The sequence below is a fragment of the Benincasa hispida genome, chromosome 4 (genome assembly GCF_027475165.1).
Source record: "Benincasa hispida cultivar pf3 chromosome 4, pf3_genome.v1.1, whole genome shotgun sequence".
NCBI lineage: Eukaryota > Viridiplantae > Streptophyta > Magnoliopsida > Cucurbitales > Cucurbitaceae > Benincasa > Benincasa hispida.
In genome coordinates, this window is record NC_143481.1 from 66701379 (window position 1) to 66720606 (window position 19228).

The 19228-nt window shown below is 31.5% G+C and overlaps 1 protein-coding gene across 3 annotated transcripts; it reads left to right on the plus strand.

The window, feature by feature from the left end:
- Positions 1-8733: 8733 nt before the first annotated feature.
- HEMG2 (Flavin containing amine oxidoreductase family) lies at positions 8734-17947 on the plus strand. 3 transcript variants are annotated; one of them, XM_039028204.2, is made up of 19 exons: positions 8734-8876; positions 9179-9218; positions 10105-10240; positions 10364-10429; positions 10544-10594; positions 10704-10760; positions 11954-12030; positions 12147-12183; positions 12531-12596; positions 12895-12935; positions 13504-13636; positions 13819-13989; positions 14544-14618; positions 15292-15415; positions 15493-15601; positions 15771-15845; positions 15971-16077; positions 16984-17143; positions 17682-17947. In XM_039028204.2, exons 1-18 carry the CDS (start codon positions 8846-8848, stop codon positions 17121-17123), a joined length of 1536 nt encoding a protein of 511 aa, XP_038884132.1. In that variant the 5' UTR covers positions 8734-8845; the 3' UTR covers positions 17124-17143; positions 17682-17947. The 3 variants fall into 3 exon arrangements, with proteins under 3 accessions (XP_038884132.1, XP_038884134.1, XP_038884133.1); XM_039028206.2 differs by having other exon boundaries at positions 8763-8876; positions 9515-10240; XM_039028205.2 differs by having other exon boundaries at positions 8798-8992.
- Positions 17948-19228: the final 1281 nt, after the last annotated feature.

Here is a 19228-nt window from a genome sequence, read left to right on the forward strand (position 1 = left end):
CAGAAAAACTAATGGAGGGAGCGAGGGAGATAGAAAACTCAAATTCTACCTAAACCAAATCTCAATAATAAAAAGTATATATATATATATATTTCTTTTTAAAAAATAATAATAACATTACCGAGGTTAACATCAAATCACTTATCACATCATATCTTTATTTAATTACGTAATTCTATTCTCTAAAAAAAATCAAATTCATATTTGATTAATAATTATTAATATATTTCATAAAAAAGTGTCAACAGAGAAGATATTTTGTAACATTTTAATCATTGGAGAAATTTTCAACAATCATTGACGTTACTCAATCATTATAGTGTTATATTTATAAAAGAAAAAAAAAAAAAAGAAAAGAAAAGACAATTAACTTATAAATAAATTCGATAGGAATTAATGTCGCAAGTTATTATTTATTGAGTGCAATAAGCTAACCAATGTTATGAACTAAATTTAGATTATTTCACGTTGTAATATTTATATATATGTGTATATATATAATGCCAAATCTACGCTCTTTTTTTTGCTGCTTTTTTTAAATAAAGATCTTAGCTTAAATTGATCCAAATAATGAGAGTTTGATATAAATAATCATTTGATGAGAGTAAATATTTAAACTAACGAGAAATAAGAATGAAAATGATGTGAAATATTTTTCTAAGAAAAGTGTAGAATACAAAATGGAAAAAACTTGCAACTGAATTACATCCATCTTTTGTGCCGCCCAACTAACACTCAATAAAAACATGCCAAGTAACATTTTTATTTTTTTAAAAAAAGTAATTTCTTTTAATTTTTTATTAAAAGATTTTATTAAAAAAAATGTTAAATTATTTATAGAAATAGCAAAGAAAAACATTCTATGAGCATTTATCACATAATATCAATGATAGACTTTTATCCTTATCTATTATTGGAAAAAAAAACAATTTTTATGGATCTCTATAAAAAAAAAAAAAAGAGTATATTTTGTATAAATAGTTATTATTAATCTATTGTTATTATTTTCTCTTTTTTTTGGAAGATCTTATGGCGTAGGAGAATTGACTCCAATTTGACTTCCGTCGTAAACAATGTTTTGAAAACACATCGTTATTGGCTCGTTTCTTCTCAATCTCAACCATCCAATCATTTTCGCCTACTTTTCAGATTTTAATTCTATGAACGTCGACGTTTTGGCATTCCTAACCATCCAGTTTTGCCTTTTGTCATCAGTTGGCTTCAACCAATTTAAGTCCCAACAAAGCCCCACCAATGTCTTTGACTTTCACAACCGATCCCCAATTCTTTTTTATTTATTTTTAATTTGGGAATTACAATTTCAGTCCATACACATAAAACCTATTTATTTGGTTACTGAAGTTTCAAATTATTTATTTTAATTTGTAAACTCTGAAAAAGAATATCGATTTTAATGTTTTTTCTAAGCCATCTACGGTTCTTTTTGCCCTTAATAGTTTAACAAATGAAATCATGCGACAAGCGGATATTGAGTAAAAAAGAATACAATGACAGGTTAAATTAATTTAAAAATGAAATTAGTTATTTTTAAAATTTTAAATATTACACCATGAGATTTAATTTAAATTTTATTATTATTATTTTTAAATTTCATATGATTTCGTTTCTAAGTGTCAAGCGCGCAATTAGCAAAGAAAGGTATACTGCTGTTTAGAGAATTTTTTCATATACTAAAGTTGGCAATATATATATTCCCTTTATATCTTATTTGTCACATCAATATTTTTTTTTAAATGTGCATTCCATGAACATTAAAAGAATATTTAGGAAGACAAAATTATACTACGAACACAAAGAGTTTATGGTATTCTCATAATCCTAGAAAATTGATCATGACAGTCGTATAACATGCAACCATGTGTTTTTTGGATAACCTAAAATCTACTTGGATAGTAATGTATAAGTCTTTAACGAGAACAAAATTGAGTAGATGATGAATTTGATCGTGAGATATCCAATTGAATAACTAATCAAGATTTGTCATGTAAGTATTATAAGTTTAAGATTCCATTTGTTGTTGTTGTGTTTCAATTGGTTATAGGAAATGTACGTGAGACTGTGAATAGTTAAGACCGGCGATGCCAAACAAATTTAACAAAGTAGGGGATCTCGTTAATCTTTGGGAGTTTAGGTTAAGTGAGACCACTTAGGGCAAGCAATATGTGATGGAACTTTATGGGACTCTGTCAACTGTCGATCAATTTAAGACAAATTCTAGTTGAACTTGGTTGCTTGGATCGGAGGTGGTAAAGGTGCTATATGAGGAGGTCGGTGACCTAATTGAAGTTTTCTTCTTTATTAACGAGACTAACACTACGATACTAGTTTGGAAGATATTTTCTTTTTTATTTTCATCGATCTCACAATGCTTTGGTGCACTCCCTTGATAGAAAGGTATTGAAAGAGAGAGTGTCGTCTCGATTTATCTCTCTATCTTGAATGGTTTTTCTTTACTGGCAGCTGTTAACGTTATTCTTTATATATTTTGATTGTTTATCTTTTAGAAAACATGATGCCAAAATGAAGTGGGGGAAACGGAGGGAGACAAGTGAATTATGAATGAAGAATTTTTTAAAAAAGTTTTAACCCCACATTTTGTCATGCCTATTAGGTAAGTGGTAACCGCCTGTCTTCATTAGAATTCAAATTGCAAGGGGCGCCCCGACCGAAGCCTTTTATTCAACTCAACATCAAGATTGGAGCTTTTCATGTTTCAAAACTTTTGTGGTCCATTCATCATCAAACCCTTTTTTCAATCTACCATATAATTACTTCTCAATTACTTTTTTCCCCTTAATAGATAAAAATATCAAATTAAATTTCTCTCATATGTACTTTTTACACTCACTTTTTAAATATAAAATTTTTACTTATCCTATCGGAGTAAGGTTGTATCTAACCTAATCCTTCCTTTTTTAACACGATAAAAATAAAATAAAAAATCTTTTTTTTGTCATTTAACATATTTTTATTGGTGCATTGAGTTGCTAAAAAATTGGGTGCAGCCTATCAAAATTGTTTGTACTTTTTCTTTTTGCAAACCAATATTTTTAGAATGAAAAATTATGTAAAAATATTGTTTGAATTACTAATTTTAAAACCATTATGAGTATTTAATCTTTAATATAATAGCATTATAATATATTTATTTATCTTAGGTAAAAGTCTAATAGGCCTCCTTAATTTGTATTAAGTCTGTTTTTTTTTTTTTTTCTATTTGTAAGATTGATAAACCCTAATGAAATCTCCACGTTTATTATATTTTTTCTTTAACTCTTTTCAGAGTTTTTCAAAGAGGGTAGGTGAATCTTAATTTAACTAAATTTATTTTAGTCTTTCAATAAGTAATTAATTTAAATTCTATTTTGAGAGTTTGTTTAACACGATTAACCTTGTGAGTTGAATTAGACATTTGTATGGCTAGAATTTGAATCTTTTGCGACACTTCTTTTAATGTAGTTTAAAAAAGTATTAATTTTACACTTTTTTTTTGTGTTAATTTTTAAATTTGAAAGTGGGATGAAATTAAAAGCTAAGTATAACGATAACAATAAAAGTTATGCAATAATAAAATTGATATTTGAAAACTAGAGCGAGGCGACGACATTCAAACAACAAAATAAAAAATTTAAGTTTGGTTAACAGAGTAGGGCCACTCTAATAATGTCCCTATACGATAAGACAAAAGACTCCCAAGTTTTGCTTCTGTTCCAATGTCGTCAACCTCAAGCAAATAATGCCCTTTTTTTCTTTTCCCATCTTTCATCTTTCATAGGCACGTACCAATTTTTCCCCACAAATATTGGGGTAGGTTCGGAAATTAATAGTTGAAATATTGTGATTTTAAAAAGTTAAATAATAACTTTAATGTCTCTTTGATCTCTCAACTTCTTAAAATGTATAATAAATATATAAATTTTTAATTGTATATTGTTACATAATAGTTTTTTTTTTTTTATACAAATTTCTTGGAATCAATTTTGAATAATTGGATCAATTTATAGTCATCAGATCTTTCACATTGACCAAGGGCAATTGGAAGCCGTTGGATTTTTCACATTTATTAATGACAATTTGAAGTCATTAGATTTGATTAATGACAATGTTTCTTTGGGTTATAAATAGGTGGGGACCTATGATTGTTAAACATCCCAAAATCTCCAACATGTGAGTAAAGTGCGTGAGAGAAAAATAGAGAGAGTTTATTCTTATAGAAGAACTTGATATTCCTCTATACAAAATAAAGTTTGTAACTCCTAATATAATAGAATTCTTCTATCCTTATCCATGGTTTTTATCCTAATTTATATAAGAGTTTTTACGTAAAATTACTGTGTTATTCTCTCCCTTTAGTCATGATCCTTTTTTTAACGTATATTTAATGGATCAATGAAAATTTTTATTTTTTTTAAAAAAAATGAATTGATCTATTAAATATAAATTTAAAGTTTATGTATAGTTTGATCCTAAACTTTTAAATTTGTGTATGATATATCTTATACTTTTTAAAATTCAATGTTCAAGTACTAAATTTTTAATGTCTAATTTTTAGGGATGAAATAGATATAAATTATCTTTATAATATACACATTATAGACTTATAGAAAATGGAGACGGCTCACATTTTTATAAGATACTCGAGGATTTAATTAAAACAAATATGATATGTAATTGGTAAATTAAAAAAATGGAACTCCATTTATTGTCTAATAAGATATTTAGAAATATCTTCCCTACTTCTAGATACCGAGCCTAACAAAAGGTGTATTTATAAGACATAATTTATTAATATAAAACAATAATTTTCTTAATTTCTCATATACTTTATCTTTTCGTAATTATCTTCAAAGTGCCCCATTTCTTTTCTGTCTCTAAAATACATTAAGGACAAAATAAATAAATAAATAAAAACCCAACATAGCGTGGGATTGAAGGAGGGGAAGAGGCAAGAGCAAGTAACTAATGACATTCGGAAAATATAAGGTGACGGCAAAACCAAGTGACTGACGATGCTAAATAATGTTCAACAATGTATCCTAGCCAAAAATCATTGTTTCTTGTAGGACAATGAAATCTATATGATTTTCAATTTGGTTGAATGTTTCTTTTAAGTATAATAAGCCATATAGAATAATTGATCACAAGTTTTGTAGTTTGAAGATTCAGATTAGAAATTACTATCAATAATGCTTTTTAAGTCTATGAATGTGTTATAATAAATTAAAATTATTGGTGTAATTTTTTTAAATTAGCCATCGATATTGTTTTTAATATTTTTTTCAAGAGACGACCACGAGTTGTATATGGGTAATAGAATTGTATACATAGTTGATAAATTAAAACACCTAATTAAATAAGGAATTTTCTTAACAAGGTGACAAAACAGAGAAATATGTGATTTAGAAGCAAAGGTTGATTTCAAATTTTATTGATGGTCAATTGACATTACTCGTAAGGTTAATATTTGCAACCTTTTAATTTTCATACCAAACAAATTAAGGAAGAATAATTCAAGCTGATTAGGATGAGTCAAACATATTGGTAAGAAAATAAAATCTTGATTGCTTGAAATTGACTCAAAATCATACCTGGTTAACTTGCAATTATTACGATTTCTCGGGAGTTGTATTCTATGAAAATAGTTTAAGGAATATTTTTGGCAAGAACTATCTTAAGACTATAATAATCACCTTCTTGCTATAGTAAATATTATTTCAAAACTCCAAATTAGTTATGGTCCACATTATTTCACAAAATCTCATTTATTACAGTATTTTCTATTTGTTACATGTTTTACTATTTTACATTCATCAATTTTTTATTTTTTACTACTGTATTTACCATTGTTTTTTTCTCAAACTACAATAGTTTACACTCAAACGCATACTATTATAATCCAAATAAAAACAGTCACACCTCAAACACAAACTATTATAACTCATCTATAACAATCTAGGATTATAATAGTCAATATTTTGCCCCAAACGATCCATTAGGCTTTATTTTCTTTATTTCTTATTATTTTTAAGATAATTTTAATTAAACTTTCATGATTATTATATTTTGGTATTACATTATATATATTTGAATACACCTTATAAATTAATACTTAATATTCATAAATCAAATAATTATGGTGTGAAATTGTTTTAATGGTAAGTTGATATGTATTTATTAGTTTTCTTACAGGTGAAAGTTACATCCTATTTCACATTTATTAAACTATTTATTATTATTATTTAAGCACACTTTTTTTTTATTTTAAAAAAAATGATAAGTAGATGGAAGAATCGATATTAAATTTGATAATACAAGTACTACGTTAGTTGAATTAGGTTCATTTGGGCTATTATTATTATTTAAGCAAAGTTGGTAAAATAAAATAGTAAAATCGAATTATTATGGCAAAGACGAATTACATTAGTTGAATATAGCATACTCACTCTATTATGATGAGCTTAAGTGTAACTGAACTTATTATCAACCACTTGTTACTGTTCAGTTCAACTAACTAAATACTTGGAATCAACAAACACAAAACATTTTCTTTGATTTGATTTTATTAATAAACTATATTTTGTATTTTAATTTCTTAAACTAGATTTCTAAAAATATTTGTTAAATACGTATTTTTATTTTAATTTCTAAACAAATTGAAAATTTATTTGAAAAATAGATTGCCAACAAATTGTTAGTAAATACACCAATTTATTTATACCAAATAGTTTACAGAAACTCTTATTAATTAATATTGCCCATACATATGTTTTGTGTAAAGAGTTTTTTTGGGCTAAGCTTTGTATAAAGTTATATAAATAATATTTTGACATTCCTGAAAAATAATAAATAAATAAGTTTGTTGTAAATTTGAAGACCACAATAGAAACACAGATGTTAATAAAATATAATATAATATAAATATATGGAATAAATAAAAACTAAAATAAATTAAACATAATATATATAAATATATAAAATAAAAGTAAATAAAATAACAAATTATGGATTTTCCCACTTTCTCTAAACTTTTTGGAATTTGCCCAATATGTGTCTTTCAAAACTCACCAAATGTCAATAAGCAATTTGGCAAGTAAGAGATGAATTACATGGACACTAATAATGAGTATTTACAAGACACGTGGACAACACTTTGAAAAAATGGAGACATGATACATGGTCAATGGATACTAAGCATGCCCATCTAATGGGCATATATTTTCTATAATATTTATAATAAAGTTAAAATTATTTAATTGTAGTTAGGACTTGTTTGGATTGCTGAATAATTTTTTTTAATAAAAAAAAGTCATTTTTATTTAAGCTCGTTTGATAAAAGTGGTATAAATTTTATTTTTAAATGATTTATTTTCAAAACTAAACACTTAAAAGCCTATTTAGCAACCATTTCAATGTTTATTGTTGTTTTGAAAAATTAAGTCTATTTTCTCCCTATTTTTACAATGATTTGCACCTTTTTTAAGTACAATTGTTGAATTCTTAACTAAATTTTAAAAATAAAATCAAATTTTTAAAAGCTACTTTTTTTAGTTTTCAAATTTTGGTTTGACTTTTTAAACCATCGGAAAACTAGATAACAAGAGAAGAAATTTTGGAGTGAAAATAATGCTTATAAGCTTAATCTTCAAAAACAAAAAAACAAAAAATGAAATGATTATCAAATGAGACTTAAATAATTAAACAAAACACATCCTTGGAGTCTAAATAGATTAGATAAGTAAATAAAATATTGAAAATTTGTCTAACTAATATTTTTGTTTCTAAGTGACTTGGAGCGTCTAAACATGATTCATATTGGCTCTTTTTTTTTTTCTTGAGTATTGCGAGCTTTTCTCGTGGGGTAATTTTTCCGTCTTTATTTTTTATCTCTGATTGTTCATTCAGCATTGATCTCAATTTGTGAGGTCCTTGTTCATTTTTATGTTTTTTTTTAGTAATATATGGGTAGGAAAATTGAATCTCTAACATAGAGGTTAATAGTACAAACACTATGTTACTTCAACTAGGCTCACTTTGATTATTACAATTCAATACACCAAAAGAAAAAAACTAATTTTAATTATCATTAAATTAATTTAATGTTAAAAACACTTTTGGTCCTTAACATTTCATGAAAATAACAATTATAGTCCCCAAACTTTGATTTGTAACGATTTAGTCCTCGTACTTTCAATCTTGTAACGATTCAGTCCTTGAACTTTAGTATGTAATAATTTAATCATCATGCTTTCAAATTTGTAACAATTTAGTTCTCAAGGTAAAAAAGACAAAACTAGATGTCAATTTTTGTTATTTTACGATGTAGTCTTTGTATTTATGAAAATATTTTGTCTCTTGTTAGTTTATTGATTTATTTATGCAAGAAATTTTATTAAATTTTAACACTAATTTCTACAATAGGGATTAAATTGTTACGAATTTTAAGTACAATGACTAAATTGCTATAAAATAAAATATAGGAATTCAATTTTTATAAAAATAAATTTAAGGACTAAATCGTTACATATCAAAGAGTATGGGCTAAATTGTTATTTTTACAAAAGTTTTAGACTAAAATTGATTTAGATTATATTAGGATGGTGAATTTTTGAAAGGGCCTGAGAATTCGGAGTCTGTATCCATGTGTAGCCGTGTAGGCCCATTAGTATCGACGTCAATGGCCCATTAAATATAACGGCCCATTCAAAAGAAACCGGCGGCATTTCCTGTGTTCTATACAGTTTATCTTTTTCCCAAGTTTTCCATGGAGGATTCTGAAGAACTTTGACAGAGTAATTAGCTTAACCAAGGTCCAAGCTACACAGAAATGGCCTCGCCAGCCAAAGAAGACCAGCGAAGTCTCTCTCTCTCTCTAAACACATTCTCACTTTGATAGCATTGATCATCGAGAAACTAATCAACTTTTTAGTTATCGTCATTCTGTAATTGGATTGTACTATGAAGTCTTCACGATGTAACTATCAGCAACTTTCTTGCTATACGAGTCTGAAGTAGTTTTCCATTGCTCCTCGAATCATCTTTAACAAATTTTGTAAACACATTGTTAGCCGTTTCCGTAGATATGTAGATCATGCTTTTCTTTTCGAGCTAAATTTTGCTTGATATAGCTTAATTATTGGCATCTTCTTCGATTTTGTAGCCTCCAGAAAAAAGGTGGCTATTGTTGGCGCTGGTGTTAGGTATGTTGTTATCTCCCATATCCTAGAGTTTTCTAGCTTCTGCTTATACGGCGGTGTTGTTATTGTAGTGATGAGGCACAGAAATGAAGTCTATGTACTAATTTTTGAGTTGTGGTAATGAAATTCGATAATTTAATTGCATTCATGTTTGTGATGATTTAGTTTAATTTAAGTTATAATGTTGTCTACTTGTCTTTGCTTGGTTTTTTTTGGATTAGTATTTTTCATTCACAATACAGGCTTTGGTTTTTAGTTATGGTTTCAAATTCAAATTTATTCTCCTTTCCCCTGACCAGTACTTTTGTTGGCGAAAAGAAAACTGGTCTACACACGATAAATGATGCATGAATTGAGAGAAGTTATAGCACCATTGGAGACTGAGCGTCCATTAAATGGATTATCCCGCAGGGTGCCAAGTGTTGACTAGGCTACAAAGCTAAAGTCCTTTAGAATTGCGCAACTAGATGGAGAAACCCTTGATAATCTCTTCATTAGTGCTCTTTATTTTTTGCTCTTTTTGCTTGTCTCTTTGCTTACCAAAAAGTATTGATGAGTGGTTGCTTGAAGCTCTCACAGCAGGTGGTTGAAAGACAAAGCTAAGATCCTCTAGAATTGTGCAACTAGAGCTTTCCTATGACACATCTAGATTGAAACAAACCAAAGAACTTTCAGGGATAGAGAGGGCTTCGGAGGAGATAAGGATATCACTTATCAGTACTTCTAAAAACTCCTGAAAGCTCTCACGTGATTTCATTGCTGTGTTCTTTGCTAACAATATTGCCTCTTCTCTTATAAAAATATCCGTAATTTGATCATTTCTTTGACCAGCGTAAACTCAGTATCCTCCAGTGAGGCTGACTTTGCTTTTGTATGTATTATGGTTAAGTGGGCTTGCTGCAGCCTACAAATTGAAATCACATGGTTTCAATGTTACGGTGCTTGAAGCGGATCAAAGAGCTGGAGGAAAGTTAAGAAGTGTGTCATACAATGGACTTATCTGGGATGAAGGAGCCAATACAATGGCAAGCTTCCTTGACAATAATTTGACTCACATTTTTCTTCATTAGGGATTATCTTCAATTTTTTGAACCATCTCAAATATTCTGCCCCTGAATTAGCTGAACTATTTTCTTGAGCCTATGTAGACTGAAAGTGAACCTGAGGTCCAGTGCTTACTTGATGATCTTGGACTTCGAGAGAAACAACAATTTGTAATAGTTATTTCTTTCTTTATGTATGATTAAATTTAATTTTCCAGTTTGTATATGCATGGAAATCACTGAGTGGAGTGTATCTAAGTAGATATATTATTTTCCCTCATCCAGCCAATTTCTCAAAATAAACGATATATAGTGAGGAATGGTGTGCCGGTACTGGTAAGTCTTTGCTTTTGTGCTTCTAATAAATGATTTAGGTATATCATGAATTTTGTTTTACATTATTAGTCTTTCTCTTATGCTGTTTTGTTTTCACGACTGAGATTAGCTGCCTACAAATCCCATTGCATTGATCAAGAGCAACTTTCTCTCTGCAAAATCAAAGGTTTGTTGACTATCTGACATTAGAGACATATTCAGCCAAGTATTCATGTTACAGTTGTTTCTAACGAATTGATGTTTTACAAATGCATGAATACTTACACAAGTTTGGTATTTGATAGACGAGTGCGGACACCTGATTTTGAGTCTTCTGGCGTTTCTTCTTGAAAGCCATTATTCTGTGGTCTCATGGCACCTTGATCCTGTAATATTTGTATCAATTTAGAAGGATATGGGGTTGCCAGTTTGCCCTGTCTTTGTGGAACCATTGTTTGGCGTTTAGATTCTTGCTTCAAGATGGAGGAGGTTCTTTTGAATCCTTCCTTCCAGGACAAGGACATAGTCTTTTGGCATGCTTTTCCCCTTCTCATGTTGTGAGGTCAAGAGGAATAGTGGGATTTTTTGAGGGGGTTATAGATCATGGAGGAGGTTTGAAAAGTTGTTAGATTTAACACCTCTTTGTGGGGGTAAGTTTCTCAGCCCTTTTATAATTTTTGGCTTGGTTTTATTCTTTCGAATTGGAGCCTGTTTATGTAGTTAAGATTAGGACTCTTTTTGTAGGGTTTCTTTACGAGAACAAGAAAAAAGGATGAGTAATCCAGTAAAATCAAAATATTCCTCTGTTTAGTTCTCCATGTGGTCTCTATACGCTAGAAGTCTCTTGCCATTTCATCTCTCTTTCGGTTTCTCCTAAGTTTGTGTGAACTGCAAAGTAAGCATGGAGGGTAGTGATGATAAGCCCATAGAGAGTTTTACTCATGCACAAAGAAAGAAGACTGAAGAATCAGCCTAAAGGAAGTAGCCATAGCTATGGAGAATACTTTAGTACTTTTTATGCATTTAGTATTAATGAAGCGTTATGAACTTACTTGAACAAAATCTGTTCTATAGGTTGTACACCTGTGTCTTGAGTTCTATGTATTTGTAAAATGTTATGAGCTGGCAATAGGTGGGTGGATTGGTGGTTAATTTGATGGTACTGAAATGCATATGAAAGAGTCCTGGCAGGAGAGAGGGAGGCGAAGGGTGTAACTGGTATTTGATTGGCGCAGGCTGCATTGACAGGATACTCGAATTCACTAGAGTTCTCTCTGTAGGGAGTTCTTGTAATTCATAGTACAAATAATATTGCATTGGAACTCAAACACATAATTATCGAGATTTCCTCCATATTAATGATTCACTTGTCATCTGCAGTTTCAGATCATTTTGGAGCCATTTTTGTGGAAAAAGTATAATTCATCTAGAGTGTCAGATGATGGTACTGACGAAAGGTGATGACTTCATTTCTCTAGATTGCAAAACTAACTTCACCAATATTTTCACTTCTTTTGTTCTAACTTCTTGAGGAAGTGATCTTAGCACTGGTTTCTAATGTTTTTATCCACAGTGTGGGCGGGTTTTTTCAGCGCCATTTTGGAAAAGAGGTACTTTTCTGCTTTAGTTGGTTTCTTCATTTTTTTTAATAAGAATTTGGACTTTTTTTTTTCCCGTTTTCTTTTAGAGTGTTCTCATGAATGAACTGATTTTTAGAATAACTGAAGTTATTCTTTCTATGTAAATGACAACTGTCTGAGTAATTATTTCAAAGTGCACAATAACACTAACATGATCGTTAGCATTGAACCTAGTTTGAAAAGGAAATTTAAAAACTTTTTTCTTAGTAAACTGTTTGCCAAATGGGCCCTAATAATTCAATTATTTCTGACGAATATTTGTTATTGATTATTGTATATGGAATGCCTTCTTTACTCTACTTGTCCTGAATTTCAAGGTTGTTGACTATTTAATTGACCCTATTGTTGCTGGTACAAGTGCTGGAGATCCCGACTCTCTTTCTGTGAGTACTAGCATTTGGTTTTCTGTTTCTTGTTTTTAGTTATAAAACAAGGATGCTTGTATTTTTATTTTTTTAAAAAAATTGTTTTTTCTAAAATCATACAAGTCGATAAACTCAAGTTAATGTTCTACTATGTTTGCATATTTGACAAAAGTCATGCTCAGGGTTGAGTTGAGCTTTCAATTATGCGTTTAAAATGCTGCAAATTTGTCATCAATCAACTTATAAGCAGGGGCTTATCTGTTATTATCCTATTGCATCTAAACTGGTTCTGCTTGCTTTTTTCTTTATCTAATAGATGAGTCATTCATTTCCGGAGCTGTGGAATATAGAGAAAAGGTAATATTGGTACAGATCATCTTCACATTGAATTACTTTATTCCTATTATGATTTTAGAAACCTAAATAATAAGTTTAAGATGTTTCTTTATAATCCATTAAATTATTACTGCTCTAATTGAGCTTCAATCAAGCCATTCTGAGAGTTCTTCGGTAAACACGGATATGTGTATTTGCACTTAAAAGGATTGGAAGAGTATCAGGAAAATATATCTTTTTAACTCTATTTCCATATCGATGAAATCTAACATTTCTACTACTATTGTAATCAGTGAGTGTTGATGGATGGTTCCTACACGTTCTGTAATCTGGGTCTAAAGAGTTCATTTGCACTGCACCAAGCAGTTTCGTTATCTAGAAAATGAAAATTGCTAGAATTGGAATTGCTTTAGCCTTTCTAGTTGTATACGATGTCTATCTTTGGTCTGAATATTATACAAGTTTTCAAGATTTGGTTGTTATAAATTTAACTGACTGTAATTAGCAGTAGTCTCTTGCTTTATGACATTGTAATGCATTTTATACAATATGTGTTGATTTGTTTGCGGTAAGCTTTCTCTTTCCTCAGGTTTGGTTCTATTTTAGCTGGATTAGTCCTCTCAAAATTGTCTACCAAAAAGGAGAGTGGTGGAGTGAGAAATGGTACTACAAGAAAAAGGAAACCTCATCGTGGTTCATTTTCCTTCCAGAATGGAATGCAGGTACCTTCTGTGGCATTTTCTTTAATCTTCCTCTTTTATGGGATTGGTTCATTTAGTTTCACTGCTGTTGAGTTCATTTTCTGTTAACTTATCTCTTGACAGATGTCAATAACCCTTGTTTTACATGGATTATTATTGTGTCCTCTGAAACTAAATGTTTGGATTAATCTATCTTGTGGCAGACACTCACTGATACACTAAGCAAAGAGCTTGGTGAAGACGTGCTTAAGTTAAGATCAGAAGTTTTGTCATTATCTTACAATGCTGGGAAGTCCACATCACAAAATTGGTCACTCATTTATTCTAAGGACCAGAAATCAAAGGATTTAATTGCCGACGCTGTTATCATGACGGTTAGTCCCACTGAAGATTTTTGTTTTCTTTTTATCTGTATCTTAGCTTACTAATGTGTTTGATTTGCTCAATTCTCTGTATGTTAGAAGACCTTTACTGAAGGTACTGTGGTAAGTTTCCCTTAATTGAAGAGAAATGAGCAAAACGAATGTCAAATCTCATATCTTTATGACTATATAAGGGCATTTCAAGTTTAAAACTGGGTACCACTTGTTGAAAGGAAATTTAAATTTTGGATCGGGTCGACTGGGATCATCTATGGGGACAACTTTAACTATTAATTATTAATTATATTTATTTTTGTTTCAGTTACCAACTTTATCTTGTGTAGAGGCAAATATTTTAATACTATTATCAATTGATTATCAGTTACCAACTTTATCTTGAGTAGAGGCAAATATTTAAATACTATTATCAATCGATTATTATTTTCTATAGCGTCTTATTTTAAGTTTGTATTTGTTCTGCTGATTAATAATACGTTGAGGCATCTAATGACTCTTTTGGTTAATGAAGCGATAATGTAGCTGACTTGGAGCCTGTCTTATCCCAGGCTCCTGTTTGCAGTGTCAGAGAAATGAAGTTTATGAAAGGAGGAATTACGTTTCCGCTAAATTTTCTTCCCGAGGTAACAAGCACTGATTTACAAAAAGAAGATCAATATGCTATTATTAGTTCTTGGAGAACATAATTTTTCTTTGGGTTACATGGTATGCTTGTTTATAAATGTTTATACAAATAAAAATTATGACCCGCCAGATAGAGATTACAGTCTGAATAATTCTTTTATTTTCGTTTAAGTGGTGAAGCTCTTGTCCAACTTAGACTTGCTCTTCTGTTGTATATAATCTTCAGAATTTATGAAGAACTCTTCAACCACCTCTGTACTTATGTATATACTCTGAACAAATAGTTTGGATGGTTGCTTGTAACATTTAAACCAATGCATGCATAAATTCTTGCCCAAATTCTATTCTCAATGTTTCACTACAGGCAACAGTTAGATGGATGTTTATGACATCATTCTTGCGTTCTTCCTAACTGAATTCCCCCTCATTTGCATCACACTCCCATTCCCACAGAGTTTAAACACCTGAACTTCCCTCACGACTTTTCCCTTTCTTCCTTTGGTACACAAAGTACTGGGGTGTACTAAAACCACAAAGCAGTCTTAGTAAGATTTCGTCTGTCTTAGTTCTTGTACAGATGTTGGATAATCATAAAAATTGGTGAGGAAAATTGTATAATTGACATTCTTTGTTCAAGGGTAGCTGAAGTAGACTTCACTGTTTTTATTACAGGTGGCTTACATGCCTTTATCGGTCATGATAACTACCTTCAGAAAGGAGAGTGTTAAGCGACCACTGGAGGGATTTGGAGTTCTTGTACCTTCCTTAGAACAACAAAATGGTTTAAGAACCCTTGGTAATATTTATTTGTTCTTTTGGATTACTGAAAACTTACATTGTTCCTCGAAACAGATGAGTAATTCTACTCTACAGGCACACTCTTTTCCTCCATGATGTTTCCAAATCGTACATCAAATGATGAGTATCTGTATACTACTTTTATTGGAGGGAGTCGAAACAGGGAGCTTGCAAAGTCATCAACGTTAGGAGAGCTCTTCTTGGTCTTCATTATTATACAAACAAACATACAAACAAAAATTTTCTTGCTGCCATTATTTAATTCAACAGTTTGATTTTTTTGTTTTTTTTTCTTATTATTACTGTTTTATTCTTGCAAATTGCAAATAACCTTTCCTTCTCTTGCTTTCCAGAGACGAGTTGAAGCAAATTGTTACAACGGATCTGAGACAGCTGTTGGGAGTTGAAGGGGAGCCCACTTTTGTCAAGTACACGAACTTTATCAATCAATTTTCATCTTATCACTTCTAATGGTTTTGATAATAAATAGATATGTCAAGAACTTTCACGTGTGTTCACATTTTCTTCTGGCTTATTATATGTATAATGACAGCCATTTCTATTGGAGCAAAGCATTTCCCTTATATGGGCGTAACTATGATTCAGTTGTGAAGGCAATTGAAACAATGGAAAAAAATCTTCCTGGCTTCTTTTATGCAGGTAACTACAGGTCATCCAGAATCTGTAGAATTTTCTTCTTCTTCTTCTTCTTCTTCTTTTGTTTTTTGCGTTTTTAGTGTTCTGAATTAGAATTAGACTTTGAGATTGTTAAGTAACTGTTAATCCTTAAAACTTGTAAGTTAGAGTGAAATTTACTTTTTTTAAAGTTATTTTTTGTGCACCCTCTTATATTTGGATTTGATGATTAGTTTTCCTTATATAGTTTTGATTATTTTGATTTACAATGTTTAACACGGGGTGTAGTACTATTATATAAGGTGAAAATGATAATAATATGAAGATCCAATTTTGTTTCCCTTTCAATAGAAGAAGCATATGAAGATTCAAATTTAGAATCTCCTTTTTGATATTGTTTTAAATAATTACCAGTTTAAAAAATTTAAGCTAATTTTCTCTGATAAAAGCTGGTAAGTTTAAGGTTAATATAATTATTGAACTTTCTTTCTTAAATCATATTAGACCAACTTTTTGTCATTCCCCTTATCAGTTTTTACTTTTTCGTTTTTTTTTTTTTTTTAAATTTTAAAATTTTACTTACATTACAACTAACTTCCTACATATTTGGAACCTAAGCAAAATGTAAAAATCCTATGATGTGATTTGATGTGCGTATGCTTACTGTTTGTTACTTTCAATTTTCCTATCGTTAATAATATGGACGATTTCATTCTGGCAGTTGCCACGTATTTCCCTGCATATTCATTATTAGTATTATATTTTGATTCTCTCCAACAATGGTGGTATCAGTTATTTAGTAGTCCCTCCACGTTTGATAACAATTGGGACATGCACCGTTACATGCATGTGTGCACACATTAAATCTTGCATACTTCTAATGCCTTGTGAGTTATGGATTTTCAGCCTTATGAATCACGTACCTTGTAGGTAACCACAGGGATGGTTTGTCTGTTGGCAAATCTATAGCCTCCGGATGCAAAGCTGCTGATCTTGTAATTTCTTACCTGGAATCTTCTACTGACCACGACCAGTCATGCGCTGAACAACAACAAAAATCGGAAAAGTAGAAGTGCAACCTTATTACACAGTAAATGACTTTACCCTTTTCTCCTGGCACCTTACATTTTCCAAGAATCGAAGGGATGCAATCAGTTTTACTTTCCCACGGTAGCCTGTGGCCCTTTTGGGTGGGCAGGGGTAAAGTTTTAGATTTGATAGTGTCATTAATTTAAACAAATGAAAAGCCAAGGCCTAGTTTTGCTTTGTTTGTTTCTCCTTTTGGTTAAATTACAAGTCTATTCCCTAAACTTTGAGTTTTGTGTTTATTTAGTATCCAAATTTTCAAAAGTATCTAATAGTTTCTTTAACTTTCAGTTTTGTGTTTAAAAAGGCTCTAAACTTTTAATTTTGTACCTAATGGATCTCTGACTAATTCAAAATTATTAAAAATAAATTGATCTATTATATATAAATTTGAATTTTCTGTCTAATAAAATCATTCACTTTCAATTTTGTTTCTAATAGATCTATCAATTTTTAAAAAATTTGCAAGTTTAGAGACTAAATTTATAATTTAACATTTTTATTTGTTTTTAATATCCTTTTCCCCCTATGTTGGCGTGCAGGGACTCCTCTGAAACTGTTGGAAGAATCAGCATCCGTTATCTGCTTTTGCACTTATTAGTTGTATGACTCTTAACATCAACTTCCAAGTTGCAATGAAGATCCATCTATTGGAATGGTATGCTGTATTGTAATTCTTGTATTCTGCAAAGAGAGACAAAATAAATTAGTATATATTTGTCCTCCAATGTACAAATATTGAAGTTTGGAACAATAGTAACAACACGCTCTTCATCTTTTGTCGTATTTGAAGAGCATGTTCTTGAAACTACCGTCACTTGCGTGCTTAAGCAGTAGCACAACCAGCTAGCTGCTACCTTTTAAAAAAAGTACTGTGTTTTACTGTTTCAACTTGGTTTATATCAACGCTGCAGGAAACCACGTTAAAGTCTGGATCCACCCTTCTGTGGTTGGATCTTATTCACCCAACCAATCAAGTAATTGGATATTCCACTTCTGTTGTTAATTATATTGAGCTATCCCAACGCCACTTTGGGAGTGGAAATTGGACTTGCTTTTGCATTGTGCCACTTCAAAGACGTAAGCCTGACTACTTGTACTTGTGTCTACTTTTGGATGTCATGTAGGGCAAGTGTTTAAAGCTTATTGTCACGTGGTTAGTTGTTGTGCTAACCGAATGTGTGCCACTTGAGTGCTCTTGAGCTTTGGTCTATCAAAGACACTAGAGAGCTCGGGAGGTTGAAGAGTGAGTGGGCAAGTAGAACTAAAAATTTGAGTGAATGAGAGCTTTGTTGGATTTGTTCAAGATTGCTTTACAAATAAGCCCTCTTGGGCTATTTATGGGCAAGCCCCATCGACCTTAGGGGCCTTAAACTGACCTTAGAGGGTTGGTTATGACTCCTTTAGAGGCTTTTCAATTCCTCTCAGTACATTCAAGCATTACATGGAACATTCTAGACCTATCTAGACCACCTTAGCCCTCTCTAGTACATTCTAGTACATGATCTGACATAGTAGGGTCTTGGCCTTGTCATGAATAGTCTAGCACGTTCTAGGGCCTTCTAGAGGCTTCCAGAAGCGCGTGGGGCATTCCAGACGTGTCTAGGCCTTTTCCCACACACTCTAGCACTATCTAGTGCCTTCTAGGGCTGTCTAGAGCTGTTTAGACTGTGGGCTAGTAGTCTGGCCTTGTCTCGAGTCTTCTAGAAGCTTTTGGAGCTGTTTAGGATGGTCGCGTGTCTTGCAGCACCTTTTCGAGGGGTCTGGATCGTGGGTGTGCGTGTAGAGACTCGCTCGTGCCTTAGCGTGTGCCTAAGGGGTGCACGCGTGCTCGGGCATGTGCGTTTGCCTGGGCCTTCGTTGCCTTGTACTGGCTGCCTTTGGGGTGTGTGCGCACGCTTGGCCACCTGCAGGCAGTGTGCTTGGTCTTGCGCATGTCTGTGCGGATGGCTGCGTGCATGGATGCTCGATAGGCCGCTGGCGTGGGCATCTGCCTTGGCATGCCCTCACATGCCTCTGCCAGGACATGCGGACGTCTTAGGCATCCGTGACGGGCGTGCGCCTGGGACATGGGCGCACGAGTCTGTCG